Raw genomic sequence first — 25,695 nt, forward strand, 5'->3', positions numbered from 1 at the left:
TTGGATTTTTTTTTTTAATTTTTCTGTGGTATGCAATTTATATGATAACTTGGGAGTTAACCAGTCCTGTCAGTTTAATACCGGCATTTCTCTTGTTAAATCTCTAATCCATTCATCTTGAAGAATTATAACAGTAAATGCTCATATGGTCCTTGTGGTTTGGGTACTAAGGTTTGAAGGTAACAAGGTTGAGGTCCGAGGTTTATACTTTGTAACAAGTTTGGGGTCGAAGGTTAACTTTTGTTAATTTTTCTGTTAAGTTTGCGTTTAATGACCATTCCACCTTTTTTTATAAAGAGGGACTATTTATGCAGTTAAACATTATTATGAATAAATTAAAGGCTGTTTGTGTAAATACACACATACATACATAGTGTGTCAAATAATCCCTGTACTCAAAATATAATTAACCTATAGTTATAAAAGGGTAGAGCAGTCATTTTACCAAAATATATCAGACTAAACCAGATTTTTGTGTTTGGACTATACCAGATTTTTGTGCGGTGTAGGGAATTAGTCAGGCACTCTTTTTGTTGATGCATTGGACCTGCTCTTCCGCATTTAAAAAGTGAAGGTAATACATGCAAGGGTTTGACTTGAAGGATTCAGAGTACAACATTCATCTTGACCAAGACAGTTGACTTTTGACCAATTCACGCGGGGTGAGTTCTATATGAATCAAATACATCATGTTTCTTGTTGGCATCTCTTTTCACAATATCTTTTGAGTTTATCTAATCAAGAAAACTAAAACAATGTTTGATCTTCCTCGTGATATCTTAATCGACATTCTTTCAAGATTACCCGTAAAGTCTCTAGGCCAGTTCAAATCAGTATCCAAGTACTGGCTTTCTTTTATTTCATCTGAAGATTTTATTAAGTCACATCATCGTCGAGCCCTCTCCACTACAAACACTAATTATTCCTGAGTGTTTCTCATGTCAACCCATTCATTGCACTCAATTAACTATGAATCACCTTCATGCTATGAAGGCGTTGACGATGATGACGATAATGATATTCAAGGGCCATTATCAGTTTAAAAGATCCTTTGAAAAAAGAATCAGTTGGTGAAAAGGAACTAGGTTCATGTTATGGTTTGATTTTCTTTGTTTGTTTTGATGATTGTATTCTTTTGTGGAATCCAACTACTGAAAAGACCCGAGTTATACCAGACCCGTTAACACCATTCCCCAATGCCACTCGGTTTTATGGGCTCGGGTATGATTTTTCCATCGACCATTACAAGATGGTTAGCACCTCTCGATCCATTTCAAGTAATTCTATTAGTTGTCATGTTTTCAATCTCAAGACTGGCTCATGGAGGACGGTCCAAACCACCCACATGAGCATCAATGATCCCGATGTAATCGGGTCATTTTCCAATGGTGCAATTCATTGGATAGTTAGGCATAAACCGAATACTGGTGGTTTCAACAAACGTGAAACGATTCTTTCGTTTGACATTAAAGATGAGGTCTTTATGGATATTGTTTTACCAAATGGTGGCGAAAACAAGCAAAGTGGATTTTGGTGTTTGGGAGATCTGAAAGGCTGTTTGTATGCAGTTTATGGTGTGGATATGGATGTGTGGGTGATGAAGGAATATGGTGTTGAAAGTTCATGGAGTAAGGTGATTAAACTGGATTGGGTTAGATTTTATTGTGATTATGAAATGGCGCCAGTGTGTTTTACACATGAAGATGATATTGTTATTGACTTGGATTCGTGGAGCCTGGTAAGATACAATGTAAAAGAAAACATCATTCGGAGAATTAAGAAATATAGTACTGATTGGCATTTTTGGGTTGTGTATACTGAAACTTTGGTGTCACCTTATGGTTAGATAAATCATAAGGCATTTGATTGTACTAGATGCTTTTTTATATGTATTTGATGGTATAAGTATAACATATATTTTGTATGTTATAAAGTAAGAATTTATCATTCAGAATTTGTATCATCATAATGAAATTTACTATTTTTAAAGATTTCAAATATTTCTCGGGTGATATTGATACGCATACAATTTATCATATTTAATATGTTTTATTTGTTATGAACATAAAATTATATAAAAGTTAGAATTGTAAAAAAATGTACTTGAAAATCCCAAGGGACATTCTTTTTAACAAACTAGCGGGTACTAAGCCGGGTATAGGACACGATATTACAACTGAGTAGGAGAATGGGATTACCAATCGTCAACACAACTTTAAACGCCCCATGGCCAAACCACCTCTTCCACTTAAAACACAATTATCGACACAAACACAAACCGTAACTAGCAAAACACAGTCTTCTCTACATATTTCAAACCACACATTGTCTATCTCTCTCATGTACCAAAAATAAAATGATTTTAGTTTAAAGATACATTCATTTGTGAACATTGAATATAGGAGGGCAAAGATTGTTATTTTGAATAAATTTGGTCTAGGAAATTATCATCAGCGGAAACCATTCCAAATATCAGAGCCAGGTTTCGATCCTCTGACCTGTGGTTATGCCCCCCCCCCTCCCCACCGCTTCCGCAGCGCCACTCTAATTTGTTGTTTAGAAATTCAAAGATCAATTAGAAAACATAACTTGGTTCACATAATGAGGTTATCATTCGATATAACAAATAGGTTGCTTGTATGTTCCAAACATGTCATTTGTGTGATAATGTAACCACTTCACATACAACAACTATACATGTCAAACCGAAACATGGGAAACTGATTTCATTTACATGGAAAGATAATGGTGGTTAAGCGGTCACGAAAGCCAATAAATAAACTTTTTAGTAGATATGTAACCAGATAATTTGACAGTATAACAATCTTTCAAACTACATACTCGGCTTTTGTTCTCATTGTCAAGTTTAATCTTTGAGAAATGTTGATACCAGCATATCTTGTAGAAAAATAGCTCTGAAAAATAACACTCAACTTTTGTTCAAATATTATCCTGGTTAGATTACATGTTTTTTTTTTTTTTTTTGCTTCTTTATATTCTATTAACATTGTTATACTTTCCCGAATATAGTGAATTTTTAAAAAATTCCGTACGTAAAGTTGTGACTCTTTTTTAAAAATTTGGTTTTAAAGTTGGATACAAATAATTGAAGTAGGCATTTAGTAAAATATTCAATTAATGTGACAAACTCCAATAAATAATGGTTGGAGGGTAAAGACTGTGTTTAGCTTAAATTTGTTGGTGCAAAAAAAAAAAGAAAAAGCAGAAGCCACTTTGAATATCAAAGCCAGGTTTCGATCCTGGAACCTGTGGGTTATGGGCCCACCACGCTTCCGCTGCACACTTTGATTTGTTGTTTCTTCCGATCGAGATCTAATACAAAACGTTTTATCATTTATATTACCAGACACGTCATTGATTCAATATTATGATCAGCCCACTCTTCAGAATGCGTAGTGATATAGTATGATAAAAATCACAACACAATTAGATTCGTGTTCTCATCCGTATCCTTATTAATCGTACTGTTGTATATGCTTATGTTAGAATATCAGATATATTAACTAGGCTATGATATCTATTGTTGGTCCCGGGTTAATCATGTTCGAATATATAAATAAAATTATGTATGTTGTGTACATAGATAAAGAGATGGGGTGGTTGTGGATATGATCGCGAAGGTTCTGCTGAACCTTTATAAGTTATTGTGCTAATTCATATATACTTAACAACCAAAGGCTGTCTTAGTGACATTAGCTAAAGTGACCAGCAAAGATCATTTTTTTTTTGCATACATAACATAGCACTGATATTCACTAATTCTGTTAAAAGATGACAAAATATAAATAATCTATTACAGTTTTCATCTAAAAATTTATACAGAGATTACGGGGCTATACGCTAGCTCTATGTTAGAACTAACATTTTATTTGTAAATCCTAGGTCAATTCATTACCAAATACTATCCGTTTAATTTACACTAATAATAATACGAAGAATAAAACACATGTTGGTAAGTTATACCAAGAACTTAAAAGGAACCAATCATCAAAGTACATATATTAAGAAGAGTCGCATACAATTGAAACAGTCAAGTTGATAAAATCAAACTGCAGCGAAGATTTCGTGTTTCAACTATATTGTATTTTTGTGCAGTGTAGAGAATTAGCCAGTCACTCTTTTTGTTGATACATTAGACTTGCTCTATATTTTGGAAAGTGAAGGTAATACATTATACATGCTAGACTTTGACTTGGAAGGATTCAAAGTACATACAACACTATTCTTGGCAAAGACAATTGACTTTGACCAATTCAAGGGAGGATGGGTTCTATATGAATCAAAGATATTTATGTTTCATGTTGGCCTCTATTTCAACATTGTTTTTTAGTTTATCTAATTAAGAAAATCAAAGCAATGTTTGATTTCCCTCTCGATATTTTAATCGGCATTCTTTCAAGATTACCTGCAAAGTCTCTAGGCCAGTTCAAATCAGTATCCAAATACTGGCTTTCTTTAATTTCATCTGATGATTTTATTAAACTACATCATCGTCGCGCCCTATCCGATACTAACACAAATCATTCCCGAATGTTACTCAGGTCAAGTTATTCATTGCACTCAATCAACTATGAATCACCATCATGTTATGAAGGCGTTGATGATGATGATGATGATGATGATTTAGGGGCCATTGTCAGTTTAACCGATCCGCGGAAAGAAGAATCATTTGTTGAAAAGGAATCAGGTTCTTGCTATAGTTTGATTTTCTTTGTTTGTTTTGATGATTGTATTCTTTTGTGGAATCCAACTAATGAAAAGACCCGAGTAATACCTGACCCATTAATGCCATTCTCCAATGGCACTCGGTTTTATGGGCTCGGGTATGATTTTTCCATCGATGATTACAAGATGGTTAGAGCGTCTAGATCCATTTCTAGTAATTATGTCAGTTGTCAAGTTTTCAATCTCAAGACTGGCTCATGGAGGACGGTCCAAACCGCCCACATGAGCATCAATGACCCTGATATAATCGGGTCTTTTTCGAACGATGCAATTCATTGGATAGTCAGGCATAGTTCACATGATGATGGTTTCAATACACGTGAAATGGTTCTCTCGTTCGACATAAAAGACGAGATCTTTATGGAAATTGCTTTACCAAATGGTGGTGAGAATGAGCAAAGTGAATTTTGGTGTTTGGGTGATTTGAAAGGTTGTTTGTATGCGGTTTACGGTGGTGATGATGGTGTGGATACAGATGTGTGGGTGATGAAGGAATATGGCGTTGAAAGCTCATGGAGTAAGGTGATTAAATTGGATTGGATTAGATTTGGTTGTGATTATGGAATGGTGCCCGTGTGTTTTACACATGAAGATGATGTTGTGATTGACTTGGATTCATGGGACTTGGTGAGATTTAATACAAAAGATAATACTATTAAGAAATTTAAGAAATGTAGTACTGATTGGCATTTATGGGTCATGTATACCGAGTCTTTGGTGTCACCTCATGGTTAGATAGACTTTTGATTGTACTAGATCTTCATGGGTGGAATTCGGAGTTTGGGCTTCTTGTCACATTGACTAACCAAGTTTTCTAGTTATTAAGTGGTGTTAAGTTTTCTAGTTATTAAGTGGTGTTACTTATTTATGGTTTAACTTTCAAGTTCTTCAAATCGATTGTAGTGAATGTAAACGAATTTCAAGTTGACGTACTTGTTTTTATATGTATTGATGGTATAGCATGTATGTTTTGTATGTTATAAAGTAAGAATTTAACACTTGAGTTTGTATCAAAAAGAAATTTACTAATTTTCAAAGTTTTCAAATATTTTTGGTGATATTGACATCAGATATGTATCCAATTTATAATATTTAATTATAATTATATGAATATAATATTACATAAAAATTAGAATTGTAAGGAAAAAATGTACATGGAAATCCAATTAACAAAACAATGGGTATGCCTATTAATCGATTAGAAAAATAGGATTACCAATATCCGTCAACGCAACCTTCAGCCCAAGCCCAAACCACCTAAAATGGGCGTAAGTCCAGCGAGGTAAGCCCAACTCATGTAATATAAGAAAAGCCCATTAGGGTTTAAACACAATCTTCCAATAAATACAAGCTGAGGGCTCACAATCAGCAGGTTGTTTTGTTTTCTCCTCCATACACTACACATTATCATACACATATATTCATAATAATAGTTGAATGCAATAGTGATTTGAGCGTCGGGAGGTGGTCAGAGACTACGATCTTTGACCACTTCTAACGAGTTCTTTATGTTTTGCAAATCTGAGATAAGTCGGAGAAGACGAGTTGTGGTTGTGTTCATCTTCATCACCAGAGAACATTTACTCAGATCCAACTCGGATCATTTCATATTTTTCATTGGCACCATTCATGGGATCGACAACAATCACAACTCGTTCTTCTCTATGATATTCGGATCTGTATTTTTTCATATACATTTTTTGAGATTTTATGCCTTCAGATCTATGCTATCTGAGATAGACGCATGATATTTGAATGGCTAACTTCTAGATCCGGGTTTCCTTAGGGTGGTATACACATTTTTGTATATGTTTCTTCAAATATCCAAATTTGTGCTACTCTACCTCAATATGTGAAATCTAGGCCTATAATGTTCATATATATACGTTCTAGAAAAAGAAATATTAACACCATTTACGTAAAAAGATCCTGAAAAGCAGAAGTACGACTCATATAACGCATTGTTCAACCTAACGTTGCCTGGTAGCCCAGAAAGAGACATTGGACCTCATCATCTAAAACTTGGAGGCTTGAAGGCTTCATTTTTCCAAAAATTAATAGCCAAACCCTAAACATGCCATATAGTCCTATAATCATGTTTGATGTTACCAACATAAATTCTTTTTGTAACGACCCAAGATAGCTACAATTGACATGGAGGTTGGTTTTAATAATTTGAATATGTTCTTTTATATACTTCGGTGGTAGTACGTGGGAATAAGGCTGATCTAATAGATAGTAGACGAATCAGACCAGCGACAATGGTTATACATTTCGACATACCATTCATAGCCAATGATGCGAGCATGTTGAAGTTTGTGCCCTCAACAACTACTAGTTGAAAGGCCATTCATGTACATTTTAAACGAACTTGGCTCGGTACTATGCTTTTTATCTCCTGCATTTATTTTTAAAGAACGAAAGTGTTTTGATCATGCACATCTAATTTAATTATTTTTGTAGGGTTGATTATCAGTTAGTGCACCTCCGCTTGCTCCTTCGGAGGTTAATGTTGACCGCGGCACAACAAAGGCAAGTGTTCTCTTTGAATATTGTATGAGATTATCTTCTTAGATTTGACAATACAAATAAAATATAGTGCAAAAAGTGTTCCACCAACAATTATTTTGTTCGAATGCAGGTTTAAAGAAGAGTAAATGAATGATTATTAGGTAATGAATTAAGTCTGGTTATGACTATTTGATTAGAGGGGAAAGATCAGAGAGGCTATGAGTAAAAGTGATTGTTACTTTTATATATTGTTAAACTTAATTTAGATTTAACTGTTTGGTGCTTTGGTTGATTGGGATTATAATTCAATAATGAACATGAAAACGGATATTTTCTTCATATCTTTTCATGGTAAATTCAAATCAACAAAAGCGCTATTTTTCAAAACGGACCTACATCCATTTTATCAAATCAAAAACATTACCTGTTTTGCCGAGTATCATGACTCTTGGTCCATCTTTTAATATGTATGCAAAGGTCTTTAACAAAGTGATCTTGTCTACTTTGTTTACACCGAGGAAATTACGACTAATTGTTTTTATTGGATGAAGAATAGATCTAGTTTTAAGAATATTGTTTGGCTTGATTGGCTTAAAGCCCCTATATCATGTTTGAGGTATAATTGTTTTCATGTCTGCATGTTTTTTTTGGTTTGGTTAGTTTTTGTATTTGGTTTGGGCTATTCTCATTGAGGTTTGTCCTTCTTTTTAATGGAAAAAAATTGCTTGTATTTCAACAAAAAAAAAAAACACCCCACCAATATCAGTAATTCAGGAACTTTTGTTAGTAGAGTCATAAGCTGGATCATGTTAGAACATGTAAGTCAGAACGCGTTAGATAAAAAAAACTTACAACAAAACATAACAAAAATGAAACTCCCATAATTAGGACACTACTTTAATTAAGTGATAATATAGAGAACCAAATCTCAATAACTAAATTTTTATAGGGATTTTTACGCATTTCTACTTACTAAAGCCATTAATTACATATATCCCCAACTCAAAAAACCAATTACATATTTTCTCTTTTCCATATCAATTTACCAATTTACCCTTATTAAATATCAAAATACTAAATTAAATTTTAAATATATAACAAAACAATAAGTACCCATCATCAACCTATATCATCTTCTCCACTGTCCAACAACCTCTCATTTTAACCTCTTATTTGGAACACCACCATGTAACCACCGTTGCTACCACCATTAACGACCTACCATCGCCTTCATCTTCATTTCAACCAACTGTCGACCACTGTAACTAGCACTGTCGTCGCAACCAACTGGCCAAACAATTTTCCATCAACCCAATCTATCTATCTTCTTCTAAAACCCGAATCTGAACTACTATTAAACTCCCTACTAGGCAGATTGAAGATGGAGATGGAGGGTGACAACTAAAAACCTTGACTTGTCGAAACTTGCAACTCCGAAGAGAGTGAGAAAGTTAGATCTGGACTCGTCACAACCGTCGGCAATGTGCACATCGATGATGGCGAACATGTATGACCTTGATGGCAATTGTGAACAACGGTGATGGTGGAGTGTGATGATTTGAAGGTGGAGAATTTTAAAGACGAGGAAGACTTCGGACTTTGGAGAACTTATTCTTTAGGTTTCTGCCCTTCTCTTTTCTAATATTAATTGATGGACTTTGATACTTTGGAATTATTTTTCAAACTAATTGTATTTTGGTAAATAAAATAAAGGTAAATTAGTCAACAATACGTCAGCTTTAATGATATGGGTAAATATGTAATATGTTTGTTTTAGAGAGGGGATATATGTAATTGATTTTTAAGGATAGATAAATATGTAATAGAAAAATTTAGGAAGAAGATATATGTAAATGTCCCATTTTTAAATACACATAAGTTATAATGTCACTAGAAGATGCAAATTGACCTTGCATCAACAATTAACAACTGGGCAATATCATGTACAAACCCCTTGGCTTGACCCGAGGCCCGCTGACTAAAATTATATAAAGAAAATTGAAATAAAAAATATAAGTATACAATTAAACTATGTTGCTGTTAAAATTAAAAAAAAAAACTAAGATACCATGCAAAGCCAAACGTTGGCGGTGGCCCCCTTTAAACAACGGTAGTCTAATGACTTCCCAGACTACCCACAATCCTATGCACGTTCTTAAGCGTCGTTAGGCGTCACATTTCATTTCCAACCCTGTAAATATCCTTACCATTTTTATTTCTTAGTTTATACCTCATCACCTAGCCATTACACACAACATCTATATAAAACTCGCAGCTTCTTGATATCAGGGACAACAAGACTCTGCGGGTTCTCCCCTCGCCCAATTTGAAGTATTTGAATAAGAATGCCGTGCAGGTTGACTTTTGTGTTGGGGCTGATGATGAGGTGTTTGTGAAGAGAGTGAAGGAGAGTATTAAAGATCCTGCAAATACCACTCTTTGTATTCTTGACAAGTGAGTTTCTTTTTCAATTTTGCATATGTTTTGATGATGATGATGATATAATATTATTATTGTGGGTTTGCGGCTTAATTACTTTAACCCAATCTTTTGTAAATGCCTTATATTAGTTTACCTTCACTGGCTTTCTTTTATTTCATCTGAAGATTTTATTAAATCACATCATCGTCGAGCCTCTCCACTACAGACACTAATCATTCCCGAGTATTTCTCATGTCAACCCATTCATTGCACTCAATTAACTATGAATCACCATCATGTTATGAAGGCGTTGATGATGATAATTCAAGGGCCATTATCAGTTTAAAAGATCCTTTGAAAAAAGAATCAGTTGGTTAAAAGGAACTAGGTTCATGTTATGGTTTGATTTTCTTTGTTTGTTTTGATGATTGTATTCTTTTGTGGAATCCAACTACTGAAAAGACCCGAGTTATACCAGACCCGTTAACACCATTCCCCAATGCCACTCGGTTTTATGGGCTCGGGTATGATTTTTCCATCGACCATTACAAGATGGTTAGCGCCTCTCGATCCATTTCAAGTAATTCTATTAGTTGTCATGTTTTCAATCTCAAGACTGGCTCATGGAGGACGGTCCAAACCACCCACATGAGCATCATTGATCCCGATGTAATCGGGTCATTTTCCAATGGTGCAATTCATTGGATAGTTAGGCATAAACCAAATACTGGTGGTTTCAACAAACACGAAACGATTCTTTCGTTTGACATAAAAGACGAGGTCTTTATGGATATTGTTTTACCAAATGGTGGTGAGAACAAGCAAAGTGGATTTTGGTGTTTGGGAGATTTGAAAGGCTGTTTGTATGCAGCTTATGGTGGTGATGGTGTTGATGCTAGACTGCCGCTATCTAGTCAAAAATAATTAAATCTAGTGTCCTAATCATCTTAAGCTAGCTAGGGTAAGTAGGGTGTCGAACCACGAGGAGTATGTGGTTAGTGTGCAGTGAAACTAATTCCTAACATTATGAAGTAGTTCAATTAACAGTTCTCTCACACTAGCAAACGATTTGAGTTTTAATATTGATCAAACAAGTAAATAACTTTCAAGCAATTAATAAGAACAAATCACACCAATGTTCAACTAAGTAAATAAACAGCCATCTCATGCTCACTTAACATATTAACTATCATTGATCAACTCAGATTGACTAACTAGATAAACCTTAGGCATCCACGCTCGCTAACACACGACATTGGTTATCAAACGGTCCCTCCCAGTGTGACTCAACCAAGGGCAAACGTATGCTTCATCATATTCAAACTAGTTAAAACAATCCTATAAGCAATTATCATAGCAATTGGCAAACTAATCGTTCTGATCAAAATAAACCTAAACCGATTGAGTGCACAATAATGCCAGACATCAATACTTATAGATTAATCAAAGATAGTTACAAATCATTCGTTCTTAACACATGAGAAAAATTGTTAAATACAATACTCTACATCCCGGGTATGATTCGAATGATCTAGCCTCGTCTCGGCATCTCTCGGGCTTCGATTATGATGGATTGGATCATGTATGGGGCCTTGAGATGATTGGAATCAATGGTTCTCCTCCTAATTGCTCTAAAAACTGTCTGGAAACTGAATGATAGCGTCTAGGGTCGTCAAAACGAGATATAACATTAAACCCTAACTTTCCCGACTGTGGGGACCATCGCGTAGCGCGATGGTCTCCTCCCCTGGTCCATCGAGCTACGCGATGGACCAAAAGTCAACGGATTTTAATATATTAAAGGGCATCGCGTAGCGCGATGCCATGTCTTCAACACCCATCGCGCTACGCGATGGTTTGCTTCACTCAGCAGGTCCAAATATGTGTAACGGTTCGCGTGCTGGACATCCCGGGTCTTCATCTCGTGCTCGTACGGGTCCAAATTAAGTGCTTTAAGTACCTGTGACCTGAAACGCAATAAAGACGTATGAAGTACCGAAGTTCCTAATCTAAACACATAAATCGACTAAGTTAACGAACTAAAATGTATACAAATAAACCGAACATCAGGTGTGGATATGGATGTGTGGGTGATGAAGGTATGGTGTTGAAAGTTCATGGAGTAAGGTGATTAAACTGGATTGGGTTAGATTTTATTGTGATTATGAAATGGTTCCGGTGTGTTTTACATATGAAGATGATATTGTTATTGACTTGGATTCGTGGAGTGTGACATCCCTCGATTTCGAGTTAAATTGTATTTATTTTGTATTTGTTTTTATGTTGTAAACCGACCCGATTTATATCCCGAACATTTCAAATATATAAAATATTGGATTTTATGTTACTAAAATATTGCCGCTTGTCTAATTTGAAAAACCCCTTTTACGGATTCGTAAACGGACTTAAAACGCTCAAGATACATCAAAAACGAACTTCCGGACGCGAACTGACGTGCTGACCAGCAGTAGACCAGCCCCATCTTTTTTTTTGTTGTTTTGTGACTTGTCTTGACCCCTCTTGCATGCAAACCTTGATATCACTCCCCATGCTTGACCCTTTCAACCCACCCTATATATACACCACTATCCCCTTTATTAATCCTTGCTCATTCATCTCTTTCTCTTCCAATTCTCAAGCATTCAAAAGTGTTCTTCATTTTTTTTTGACAGTTTGACTTTCCAAAGTCAAACTGACCATAGTCTTACATTATAATCAACTTTTTAACACTTATTTATACTTGAAGATTGTTATACAATATATATATAATAGCACTATTTGTACCTTCGGTGGGCATTTCTCCGGTCTCGGTCGGTTAAGTGTCCGACCCATAAGACAAAGCTACATGGAGGACTCGTAGTAGTCCTTGATTATATATATTTTCCGCATCTAACTATCAAACTTGTTATACTTGTTTAAATTCTGCTCATCTTAGTTCTATTTTACATTTTGAGTTCCATGGTTATGGGTTTGTAGAGACTAGCCTCGGTTATTCCGTAAATAGCTCCAAACCGGAAGCCGAACTCTTGTTTACCAGTTTGTTTAAATAGTTGTATAAACATGTTTTATGTAAGATTTGAGTTTCTAAAATCATTTTAATTAGTTTCATGGTTATGGGTTTGTAGAATCTAACCTCGGTCTTATCCCGAAACAAGATCCAAACCGGAAACCGAACTTTCGTTTAAAGACTTTGTTGTTGACTTTTTTATGTAAAACTTTGGTATTATTATTTATAAATTATTTTACAAGTTCTATGATGTTTGGACATGTGGTAACCATTCTTGGCCTTATTCCAAGATAAAAACCGAACCAAACCGAACAAGTTTACTCGTTTAAGACACACAAGTGTGTTTTAACCATTAAAGCTTATATATTTCTTTAAAAATACTTTATAAATTGATTTTAATTATTTTCACAAAGTACTCGGAATGTTGAATCCAACTTGATCCTATAACAAAGTTTGGACCGACTAAACCGAACACTCGCTTACCGGACGTTGTTAGTTCTAAAACAATAGAACTACATACTTGGTTAAGTCTTTTTAAGATTTATTGAGTTATCTCATACATTTATTATTTTGGGAAAGTTGACTTTGGGTTTGGTCAAGTCACCAAGACCCGAACCGACCACCCGAACACTCGTTAAAACCCGTTTTAGTTTCTATATTATAAAGGGACTTGCTTTCTTGCATTTTTACCCACCTTATTACTTAACATAGGTTGAGTAAAATTAAGGGCTAGATACTTTAACCGGTTTCGAGCAAACTTACATTTTTAAAGGACTATTATTATAATTTCTTAAATATTTACATTTAAACCTTAAACTTTAAATTGTTTACATTTCTTATCATTTATTTTCGTTTAAAGACTTCCAAGACAACTTTTTCTAATACAAGACTTCTTCTCGTTTAGGCTTCGTTCGTTAAACTCATCGTTCCGGTTAATCTCCAAATCATCAAATCTTTCAAGTTTATTACTTGAATGTGAGTGCTTTCATCCCCCGTTTTCACTCTTTTATATTTTGGGGGTGACATTGCAAACTTATTCAAATCCAAATGATTTATACTTGAGTCTTAAACCACAAACTTTATTGTATACTTTACTTAAATAAATGCTCGATTTGGTGATTATATGCTTATATGCTTAAGTGCTAATGTGTTTACCGCTTTTAGATAGTTGATTCATAAATCCGAGTATATCTGGCATCCCCTTATAGAAAGGTGTCGTTAATGTATTCTTATTAACGATTTCATACAAAATCCAAGTATATTTTGCATCCCCTTATAGAAAGGTGTTGTTAATGTATTCTTATTAACGATTCCATTTATCTAAATTGTTGCTATTATTTATTGTTTTGTATATAAGTTGTGGAATTTCGTATTATATATCTATTGTTCAAAAACTATGAAATTGCTCACCAACCTTTGTGTTGACAAATTCTATTTATGCAATGTTACAGGTTTGACTTTAGGTTGGCTCGAGGACTTGAAGAAAAAACGTTATCGAGACTATTAGGATATTAGCAAAACGAACAATATATTATTTACTATGATTTGAATTCGGTTATTGTATGAACAAGTTATGTGACTCTTTGTGTTTTTATGAATTTAAATGAGTTGATTAAATATTGTCACTTAATAGTGTCGTGTGCGATGAACAATCGGTTGCGCCCTGACATTTCCGTCAATGGTCGGGGTGTGACATGGAGCATGGTAAGATACAATGTAAAAGAAAACATTATTCGGAGAATTAAGAAATGTAGTACTAATTGGCATTTTGGCATTTTTGGGTCGTTTATATTGAAACTTTGGTGTCACCTTATGGTTAGATAAACCATAAGGCATTTGATTGTACTAGATGCTTTTTTATATGAATTTGATGGTATAAGTATAACATATATTTTGTATGTTATAAAGTAAGAATTTGTATCATCATAATGAAATTTACTTATTTTAAAGATTTCAAATATTTTTAGGGTGATATTGATATGTATACAATTTATCATATTTAATATGTTATAATTGTTATGACATAAAATTATATAAAAGTTAGAATTGTAAAAAAATGTACTTGGAAATCCCAAGAGACATTCTTTTTAACAAACTAGTGGGTGCTAAGCGAGGTACGGGACACGACATGACAACCGAGTAGGGGAATGGGATTACCAATCATCAACACAACTTTAAGCAGTACGATGAAAGTTGTAAGTTGTGTTCGGGGGGGGGGGGGGGGTTATTGTCTATCGTTGGCCTCTATGGTAGAATCACTCGGGGGACCTGAGAGGCGGTGGTTTACCCTGCGACAGATGTCAGCGGTTCGAGTCCGCTTATCTCCAACTCGTGAACTTAGCCGATACAAGGCTATATGATAGCACCCAGTTTTTCCGATTCGATGGTTCGATCTATGATTTATCATTCATGGACGTTTATAAGATCCATTCATTTAGCAGCACCTTAGGATGACATAGCCTTAAAATAAAGGGCGAGGTTCAAACGAGAAAAGGCTTACGGTGGATACCTAGGTACCCAGAGACGACGAAGGGCGTAGTAAGCGACTTTAAAATAAGCGACGTACTCGGGGAGTTGAAAATAAGCATAGATCCGGAGATTCCCAAATAGATTAACCTTTCAAACTGCTGCTGAATCCATGGGCAGGAAAGAAACAACTTAACGAACTGAAACATCTTAGTGGCTAAAGGAAAAGAAAGCAAAAGCGATTCCCGTAGTAGCGGCAAGCGAAATGGGAGCAGCCTAAACCGTGAAAACGGGGCTGTGGAAGAGCAATACAAGCGTCGTGCTGCTAGGCAAAGCAGTAAAATGATGCACCCTTGATGGCGAAAGTCCAGTGGCCGAAAGCATCACTAGGTTACGCTCTGACCCGAGTAGCATGGGGCATGTGGAATCCCATGTGAATCAGCAAGGTTGAAATGATGATCAATACAAGAATCAAAGGTCGAAATTACGGGGATGCTGAGAGGAATAAAAGCCGAAGACTTAATTTTGACCTAGGTTATGGGTATAATCGAGGGGTTCAAGTGGGTGTTATGTGCAAAATGACTGTAATGCTATTGTTGTCGACTGGTCAACAAACAGTCAACGAACGGAAGGGTACAATTTTACGTGCAGGTAAATCACAAGGGCACAATGTACATAATTTAAAAATTAGGGCTGCAAAGTTCACCTGAAAATAAACCACAGGGAGGCAAATCATAATTTTCTCGTTTAAAGTAGACAAAATTACAGAAATTGTCCTTTATCTTTCACCCAAATTTCACTCGTGGTCCCTCATCTTCAATATTTATCTTTTTTTGTCCTTTACGTTTCAAAATCCAATAGCGTTTGTCCATTTCGCCTAACCCGGTTAGATTTTCTCCTTAAGTCAGGTCATGTGCCTTGCACATGAGGGCAAATTGGTCAATTTACCTATTTAATTAAAAATGTTTTAATAAATAAAAAAACAAAACATCTCTCTCTTTCTCTCTCTCTCATCTGCGTCACCCCCAACCCCACACCACCACTGTATATACAAAAATATAACCAGATTATACACATTCACACCAACAACATTAACCTCATCAGCCTTAGGATTCACAATGGGGTCGAAGCAGAGGGATGAACGGACACGATTATCTCAAACACAAGACGCGCGTGTTCCTACGTGATCTGCAGTGTTTCAGAGAGTACAGTGGAAGTGATTCGGTGGCTGTTGGAGAGTGGGTGGTTGAGGAGTTTGTGGCGGAGAGAGGTTAATGTTTGTGTGACGTCGGTGAAGATGAGTTTTTGGAGTGGGATGAGGCCGTGTTCGAATGGTTCACGGCGGGGATGGAGGTGGAGACACGGTGGTGGTGGATTAAATTGACCGGTCGCCGTTGTTCCGACGGCGGCCACGGTGAGACGTTAAATCTAAATGATTACCGGATTACACTCCCGACTCAAGTCTTATTCGCTGGAATGGCCAAAACCGGCAACGATTTCACCGTTGAAACCCCCACCTGTAGTACCGACGAGTTGCAGGTTTGCGGCCAAACAAGAAGCAATCGAAACCATAGATCTATTTTAATAAATACTAATTTTGATGGGCCAAACAAGAAGCAATCAAAGCAATCGAAACGAGTTGCGGATTTCAAAATCGTTGTTTGCCCGGCTGGAGACGGGCAGCGGGATGACAGGAATAATGGTGATTCGCGATGATGACGAACTGATGGTGGCCGGCGGGGGACACGATGATGGTGACGGAGAGGTGATGAAGAAGTTTGTCGGAGAAGATGGCGGCGGTGATAGCCGGAGAGCTTGGTGGTGGCCAGAAAGCTTGGCTGTGGAGGAAGAAGAAGAAGGGGGAGAAGAGAGAAAGAGAGAGAGTATAATTATATATTAAATTTTTTATTGTTTTTGTTTATTTATTAAAATATTATTTTAATTAAATAGGTAAATTGACCAATTTCTTGCACATGACCTGACTTAATGAGAAAATCTAACCGGGTTAAGCGAAAAAGACAAACGCCGTTGGATTTTGAAACGTAAAGGACAAAAAAGATCAATTTTGAATATGAGGGACCACAAGTAAAATTTGGGTGAAAGATAGAGGATAATTTATGTAATTCTGTCTTTAAAAGTATTATAAGACTAGGATAGAGCTCGTGTGATACACAGGTGGTTAAAAAATAAAATAAAAAAGTTAAATTTAACAATATAAATATTAACATATCTTATGGATTCGTAAGATATAAATAATTTACTAAAATACATAGATTAGTAAGAATAATTTGTATTTGCATTTTATAAGTAATAAAACGAAAGGTTGTGAATTTATACTAATTAAGAAAAGGAGAAGATTAACATCAATTAATCTTATTTGAGTTGGTAAGTCATAAACATTTTACAAGTAAGGTATTGAATTCAATTCACACCAACAACATATATGTAGAGTTTTTAATTGAATGACAAGTGAAAAAATTGATTCTTTAAATTAATAATATAGTTAGATAAGTATATATTAATAGAAGATAGAAGATATGCATATATCTTTAGAAAATAGGAATCTATCTATTATAATAAAGTAAAATAAATATGGACATTTGTCATGTTTTGGTTAATTCTCACAATTTTTTCCCTCCAAAACTAATTTACCCTAATATATGTAATAAATCAATAATTATTCACTTTCCTTTTACACTATATTTATATAATATCTATATATTTTTATAAATATAAATACTAACATATTATTTTACTACATATTTCAAAATACTTGGTGAATTCCAAAAATCAACAACAAATCATGTTTCTCAAATGAAAATTGTTTTGGATTTTTTATGAAACTTAAATTTGATATTATGAGTCAAAAGTTAGTAAATAGATTATTTGGTACAAATTAACTACATTTAGGTCAAAATTTGTTACGAGTCAAAAATGAAAATTTTGTGTATTTTTAAAAGTTTGAGAATGCAAAATAGATTTATCGTCAAATTTGTTATGGGTTTAAAGTATTGACTTTGAAATGTTAAAAGTATGAAAGTTATAATTTTAAACATGATTCGGGTTTAAAATTTATTTTTAAGTGCATTTTTTAAAATAATCAAAAGGTTCGGGATTTGGCAAACTGACTATTTTTCCCTCAACTATTAAAATGTAAGAAAAGAATGTGAACACTTTCGACATACCACCCCCATGCCTATTAATGCTTCTAACTTTTATCAATTTTGAAATATTTATGTTAACATTAATTTTTCCTTCAATTGTGATCAGAACGTTGTATGAGAAGCATGTCATGGAAAAACTATGCTCAAATGAAACAAAATATTCACAAAATTGGATGGGTTAACATGTTATTTTTTATGTTGTCACTATGACAAAGTCGAGAAGTCCTCTGAAACTTATCAAAATCCTTTTCATGGTGTAGCTCATAAAAACATAGCTCTTGAAGAATATATCCACTGTTACAATCTAATGTTCTACTTTCCTTTAATGAGGTATGCATGCGTTACTTGCAATTTATGATGTTAGTTTTCTTAATTGTTTTGTTGTTACTGTTTGACATATTTGATGATTTGATCACAGTGGGGCCAGTTTCATTTGCTTACTGAATACAATTGGACCTTTTCAAATCTACTAGTGAGTATCTTCTTGTTAATTTGATTAACAGTTTTAGTTTCTTCTTTGAGGTTTGAATTCTTGTTGATCTGCAGGATGAATTTAAAGACGGCGGGGTGTTACACAGGGAGAAAGTCTTTCTCTTCAGTTGCATAGAGCGTAAGCAGTCACTCAGATTTCTATAACCACTTATGCGTTTGGCATTAACGAATGGCTTTTCTTGTTTCAGCACAGCTGCTCTATTTTGGTGGTGAATTTAAAGTAGTCCACATACCTTCGGTTGCTGCGGTAAGCAGGATCGTTATTTCATATGCTGAATATATAATGTATGTACTGACTATATGTTATTTACTATTGAGGGGGCAGATTGTAGCTCCATTTCCACCTTCTGATAAGATTGGAGTTAAGTCTCTACACATGGAGTCTGAAGAGATTATTGACATGAAGAATATCAACATGGGTTGGGTTCCTCATAATATTCCACTAGGAAAAAGGTACTTTCATATCTATATATATTTGATTGATAGCAAAAAAAACATATTTTTATTGGTCATTGATATGAATCTCATTTTACTTATTTTATTTTAATAGGAGTCAAAGACTTTCGCCTCAAATATTCTTATTTAGTCGTGTCCAAACAAAGTATGCACTTCGAAAACTCCCGATTCATTTTACATTTTGACTATCTTACTCTGACTTTGACTTGACACAGGGATGCTTTTGAGCTTCAGTATGGGGAGCCATGTAAGTGTAGCCAACCCATTCCGTTTTCTTTGAGTAGACCAGTTTATAAACATTTTTTTTTGTTCTTGCAGACTTTAAGAATCCTTTTAAGCTTGATAATACAGAGCAATGTACTATTGTTGATATCATGTATCTAACTGGAGCAGGGCTTCCTGTAAGTTAACCAACTAGTGTTATTGTTGACTTGGTTAGCACAAAGTAATTATCCACTTTGTCTGAATTTCTATAGATTATCACCGCGCTTGATTGGGAGTTGGATAAGGCTGAGGTGAGCCTTTTTCTGTTTCTTTCTAATTTCTGTCACTTACTTTTATGCGTTTTTAACAAGATACAACAATGTTATTTTTTGTAGAACTTGACTGATAAGCTCACTGCTACGGGGGAATTGCCTAAGGATGAAAAAGATGCCTTCAAGGTATGTTAGTTTTTTTTCTCACTTGGGTTACATATTTTAAAGTATTATAGTATTATTTATTTTAATATATATATATATGTATGTATGTATGTATGTAGGAATTTGTGGAAAAAGAGGTTGGAAGAGGAAAAAGAGCGAATCGTGAGGTAAATAATTGACTATATAATTGTTATTCTATTGGAAGTCTTATTGTATAATGTGGCATATCTTGTTGTAGGCAATGGAAAAACGGATTCAAGCTCAAGAGGAATTGAGGGCTGAGGGGAAAGCTGATGCAGTACAGAATATGAGGTTTTACAAGTTTTATCCAGTTGCCACACCCGACACCCCAGTCTGTAACAAGGTCGTTTTTTATTTATTTCGTTTATGTTTGTTTGTGTTCATTTACATTTGTCATATATGTTCATTTATCTTTGCTCAATTATGTTCGTTTAGATGTTAAACAAACGAACATAAATGTTCATTTTTTAAATAAACGAACATGAACATAAATATTTGTTCGATTAGGTGTTCATTTTCGTTTAGAGTTAAATGAACGAACACGAACATGTCCTTGTGTGTGTTCGTTCGATTCTCGTTTGGTAAGTGTTCGTGAACCGTTCGTGAACACATTATTTCCTTAATAAACGAACATGAACAAGGCCTTGTTCATGTTCGTTTGGTTCGTTTACAGCCCTAATGTCGTGTGGTTTTTCTTTTGCAGGCTAAATACATTAATAAGTATTATGGCAGGGCACATCAAGTGTTCTAAGCCGACATCTGTTATGTTTGATCCCAAACTCTGTTCAGAATTACTATCGTCCACGTTATGCATGCAATGCTAGTTGTCGTTTAGTTTTTGAGACTTTTGTTTTGAAACTATGTGTTTGACACCTTTTGGTTTTCTGAAACATTATTGTCAGCTTTAAATGTTGCTCAAGTCTCTCAGTTCTTATAGTTTCTTAGTGAAAGATGAGTAGACTAACAATTTGAGCCGTGAGTTGCCTCGCTGAATTCACGGGATGTAAACTCACCACATGTATTGAGTTGTAAACATCTTCATCTTATTACCTACCTGAGTTTCAATCAGTGGCGGACACAAGGGAGGGGGGATTAGCTTTTAGGGATCGGTTGGTATTAATCGTGCTAATTAATAGCAAAGAGATGGACCAAAATTATGAATGATAACTTTAGGGTTGTGAGTGTAAATACAAAATTTGGGGCAACAAAATCACTAAGCAAACTTGAAGGACTAAGCTGGTTAGTTAGAAAGTAGATTTAAAAACATGTCTATTTAGTTAGAAAGAGTGGTTGACACTTGACACTAAATACACATGTTTCTGAAGTAGATTATGATTTATGAGTATGTGGTTGCAGATATATATGAGGATGATGGGCCGACCCGAGCCGTATAGGGTCTTCAACAACTCAGGTCCTATACGGCTTGTATAGCCCAATACAAATACAAGTTGTATAGGCGAAAGCTAGTATATGAAGATCCATGGTGGTGTATGAGATTCCTATGCCCTTTTTAGTTACCAACTACACAAGGAAAAAATGAAGTTATCTTAATAAAACTCATTTGATTGGTGGAGGTGGTGGTTGCATTCAAGTGGGACTGATTTCACACTGTTGGTCCTTTTTCATGGAAATGATCACTTGAGGGGGGGCACGGTGTTTGTGAGGTAGTGACATGACACCCACGACACGACCACACTGTATAACATAAAGTCTTATGGTGAATGACTTATATATTGTTGTGTCAAACAAATTACTCCTATGGTCTTTCTTGGTTATATAGGCTTAGTTAGCAGCAGAGATGTATAAAACCGGTATTTTTTTACAAACCGGATTAAATGTCTAATAGAAAATAGAAACCAATGAAACTTGATGAAACCAGTCTGTTAGTCACCCTCCTACGTTTTGCTTTTTGTCATGAAACACAAGACGTTCATGGACTTAGCTTTATAATAATATACTAGTGAAGAGGTAAGGTCCCACACCCAGCTACAGACAATAGAATCTTCCGCCGGCGGACCCACAACATCCGCGGAACAATAATCCTCCTCAAGGACAAGAGTACATGGCGTTGGCGGAAGTCCCACCTCATGCCTGACATTCCCTCTGATATTCCAGAAGGTTTGACCTCAAAGATCTTCCTAGGCATGGTGCAAAAGAGGAGTATCTCGGCGAAAGGGAACCAGTAAACCGGCGGTTAAAGTCTCTCTAGTTGATTACGTGTTTCTAAAGGAGAGTGTGGCTTCCAAGTGTGTTTCAGATGCCAGCATCGTGATAAACAAGGAGTGTTGATTGATTTCATCATGTTGTATTTTGATGATTTCATCTAGTTTTAGAGATAAATTATAGCCCGTAAGCACCGGGGTTTATTTAACAAAACTTATCTCTAAAATCAAATTTCCAAAACATAATTAACATAAGCCGAATATCAGTGAAGATGGCAAGAAGAAATTCCGTATAAATTAAGAATATTATATACGTTTTTAATACATCAAAATTAGTATACCATTTTAAACAACAAAGTAGGATATACAAAAGGTAAGCTTGACACTTCGTACATGTAAGCACGTTTTAAATTAATAAAATAAGTTATTTAAACAAACAAAAAATATTATTAAACTTAAAAGAGAAGAAAACTAAAAATAAAATTAAAGAAAATATATAAGTTACAATATGCTTGGACCATCTTCTAAAAGTCTGGGGTAGACAATTAAGCTACCATCACCACTGAGCAAAAAAAAAAACTGTGTGTAATCAAATTTAAACGTCTAAGAAAACCGTTACGACATTTAAGATTCATAAAGAATCTTCTATGTGATTTGTATCCCTACAATTTTAGTGAAGTGTGCAACATGCTTTGGTAAGAATATACATTCAGTTCATTATTTTAAGTGCTAGTCTTCAAATTCCTGTTACAATGAAAGAAGGTTTGAAAATAATAGCATGAAATAGTTGATTAATGACTATATGCGTTATGTGAATGATACTTCTAATGATCATGGTTCCATGATTCCATCATAGAGACTCAAAGTTGATTTAAGAGTACTAAAGATTATATGGTAGTGCTTAGTTAAAATATTTATAAACCAAAAAAGATTAAAATTACATCACCATAAGCTAATATGAAGAAATAACCAATGATGTATGCCTGCCCTCTTAAGTCTTAAATGGAGTACCAAAAGTATGTGGTACCGGTGAGTATAAGGCTTAAAAGGTTTAGTCAAATCGAATCCATTGTTATAACCGGAAACCAAACAACAACCCAAAATACCAAATTTTTGGTTCAGTTTGACCCCAAAACCGACCGATATATGCACGCCCCTTGTCTTACTTGTGAGCAATAACAGGACAAGATTTCATGCATCCAACATATAGGCACAGATTTGTATGATATCTTCTTATTGTTGCTCCAAGTGTACCTTCATTAAACATTTTAAGTTTTCAAAATGACGAATATTTACTTGAATATATATTACCTAAATCAGAATCTGAAGAAACACCAGTCGAACCCGGTCAGATTACAAGTAACCTGAGGGTTAGATAGACGTTTCCCACGAGGGGTTAATTCCGGCAAGATGGTTCTTCCGATAACCTGCAAAACAGACACCGTGAGCTCGTCACTAAGAAAGGGGGGGGGTTCCTCCTTGTGACCACCCTCCGGCGTGAGAATCAGTCTATATTACTCTTTGAATATAAAAGTATATTATTAATACTAGAGCAGTTATCAGGTAAATTATACAAGATATTAGATTATGAAATGATAATACCATTTGATGTCTTTTATAGCCGAAGGTGGGTTTCCAAGGAGGTTTAGCCGGCCTATTACTCTGCCAACTGTGGCCTACACACGTGCCCTGCTGGTAATTGGTGGATAGGTAGCGGCTGACAGTGACCAGGCTTGCTGTTCACTTTTCCTTTTCCACCAACTACAGGCTAGGCACGTGGTATGGCAGGAGTTGGTGAGCAGGCGGCGGCTATTGGTCACAGTGCTGTGGCGTGTTGTCTGCCATGCTGCTGTCAGTGAGCTGTCGTATCGTTGGTCAGATCTTTTGTCCATACCTCGTCAGGTATCACAAAAGATCCTCCATTATTATACGGACTGGCTCATTTAGGCGGGAGTTTTCCCCCTCCCGCCTTTATGCGGGAATGTTCCCGACTTTGCTCATTCCTTCTTCAGGTGACTACTGAATTATTATGAGTGTTAAGCCTTATGCGTGTAGCCATGCTGCGCGGGTGGCCAGTCCCTAATGGCGGGTACCCGCGCCTGCGGGAACAGGCGGGTTACTTGGAAACCATAGGGAGGCATTTCCTGCGAGACCAGCTTGCGTACCGCATGTGAGGCCGTCACAACTCTGAGCGTGGTGGGTCCTGCGGGTTTGGTAGGTCGCGGCGCAGACGTCCCTATGGTGAAGTCTGCGTGTACAACTGCGCAGACGTCCGTTTAAGGAGTCTTGCGTGTTCAACTGCGCAGACGTCTCCTTTTAAGGGAGTCTTGCGGGTCCTAACCACCTCTGCTGGGACCTACCTCTTCAAGTCCCCCTAGTCCAATGTTCTTCTCATGAATGTTTAATAAAGTGAGGTGAACTTTTGGACTTAAGCAAGGGGTTTTTGAAAAGGGTTTAGTTTTATGGGTTTTCCGCGGGAAGTCTTACCCACGGGTTTCCCAATCTCACGCAGAATTTCCCAATGTTCTGCTTGATCTCTGGGATGATGCGGATAGGTCTGTAACCTCCCCGCAAGTCAGGAGCGTTTAGAACCTTTTGTGTAGATTCTCCATGAGGTCTTGGTGGTTTTGAACATAGTGATCAATCATGTTATAACCACCAATTCCATCCTGAAGTTTCAAACAATCTAGTTCTTGACGTTCCCGCTATGCGGGGATGTTAATCCCGTTTCTGCAAGCATGGCCCAGAAGATCCTTCTTGGTTTCAATTCCCATGGAGTGCTCGGTATGCGAAGGGTTTTGCCTTGACGCTGTACCCGCACTTCGTCTTATTAGTTACTTTACTCCCAAGGTATCCCTGGCGTTAAATCCCTGCAGGGCTAGGTGCGTGAAGGGTTTTGCCTTGACACTGTACCCGCGCCTGACTTATGGTTGCCGAGGTGTTCCTGGCGTTTAATCCCCTGCGGGCGCTAGGTATGTGAAGGGTTTTGCCTTAACACTGTACCCGCGCCTGACTTACAATTGGGTGCCGAGGTATGACTTTTTACGGGTGTTAGGTATGCGAAGGGTTTTGCCTTAACACTGTACCTGTGCCCGTTTTGTAGTTGGGTGGAATGCCAAGATATTCTCGGCTTCACTTCCCTGTGGGTGCTAGGTATGTGAAGGGTTTTGCCTTAACACTGTACCCGCACCCGGCTTCATAATTGGGTTTTTCCGGTTTCCGTGCCCTGCGGGTGCTAGGTATGTGAAGGGTTTTGCCTTAACACTGTACCCGCACCCGACTTTATAGTTGGGTTTTTCCGGTTTCCGTTCCTTGCGGGTGCTAAGTATGTGAAGGGTTTTGCCTTTACACTGTACCCGCACCCGGCTTCATAATTGGGTTTTCTTGGCTTCTGTTCCCTGCGGGTGCTAGGTATGTGAAGGGTTTTGCCTTAACACTGTACCCGCAGCCGTCTTACGGTGAACTGGATAGCCAGGGTAAGGGGTTTTTCCCGCTTACTTTTCGAATCTTTTTGAATCTTTGAAATTTGAAGTTGGTGAAAGGATAAGAACAGTCGTCGTGCGACGGTTTCTTCTGACTGTGTCAGGACGTACTGGAAGTTATGGCGA

At 36.2% G+C, this 25,695-nt stretch overlaps 2 protein-coding genes and 2 pseudogenes across 2 annotated transcripts; all 4 read left to right on the forward strand.

Annotated features, from left to right (window-relative positions):
* The first annotated feature begins 755 nt into the window (after nucleotides 1-755).
* Nucleotides 756-1,846, forward strand: LOC143625133 (F-box/kelch-repeat protein At3g06240-like; annotated as a pseudogene).
* A 2,531-nt stretch (nucleotides 1,847-4,377) lies between these two features.
* Nucleotides 4,378-5,481, forward strand: LOC143625134 (F-box/kelch-repeat protein At3g06240-like). Its single transcript, XM_077095575.1, has one exon. It carries the CDS (start codon nucleotides 4,378-4,380, stop codon nucleotides 5,479-5,481), a length of 1,104 nt encoding a protein of 367 aa, XP_076951690.1.
* Nucleotides 5,482-5,923: 442 nt separating this feature from the next.
* On the forward strand, nucleotides 5,924-14,505 carry LOC143625042 (F-box/kelch-repeat protein At3g06240-like; annotated as a pseudogene).
* Nucleotides 14,506-16,498: 1,993 nt separating this feature from the next.
* LOC143625043 (protein HEAT INTOLERANT 4-like) lies at nucleotides 16,499-19,448 on the forward strand. The gene is made up of 6 exons (XM_077095505.1): nucleotides 16,499-16,690; nucleotides 18,728-18,787; nucleotides 18,862-18,925; nucleotides 18,996-19,054; nucleotides 19,133-19,260; nucleotides 19,358-19,448. Exons 1-6 carry the CDS (start codon nucleotides 16,499-16,501, stop codon nucleotides 19,446-19,448), a joined length of 594 nt encoding a protein of 197 aa, XP_076951620.1.
* Nucleotides 19,449-25,695: the final 6,247 nt, after the last annotated feature.

This window comes from Bidens hawaiensis, unplaced genomic scaffold (assembly GCF_021521415.1).
Source record: "Bidens hawaiensis isolate Kalapana, Puna unplaced genomic scaffold, B.hawaiensis_p1.1 tig00004020_1, whole genome shotgun sequence".
NCBI classification, from domain to species: domain Eukaryota; kingdom Viridiplantae; phylum Streptophyta; class Magnoliopsida; order Asterales; family Asteraceae; genus Bidens; species Bidens hawaiensis.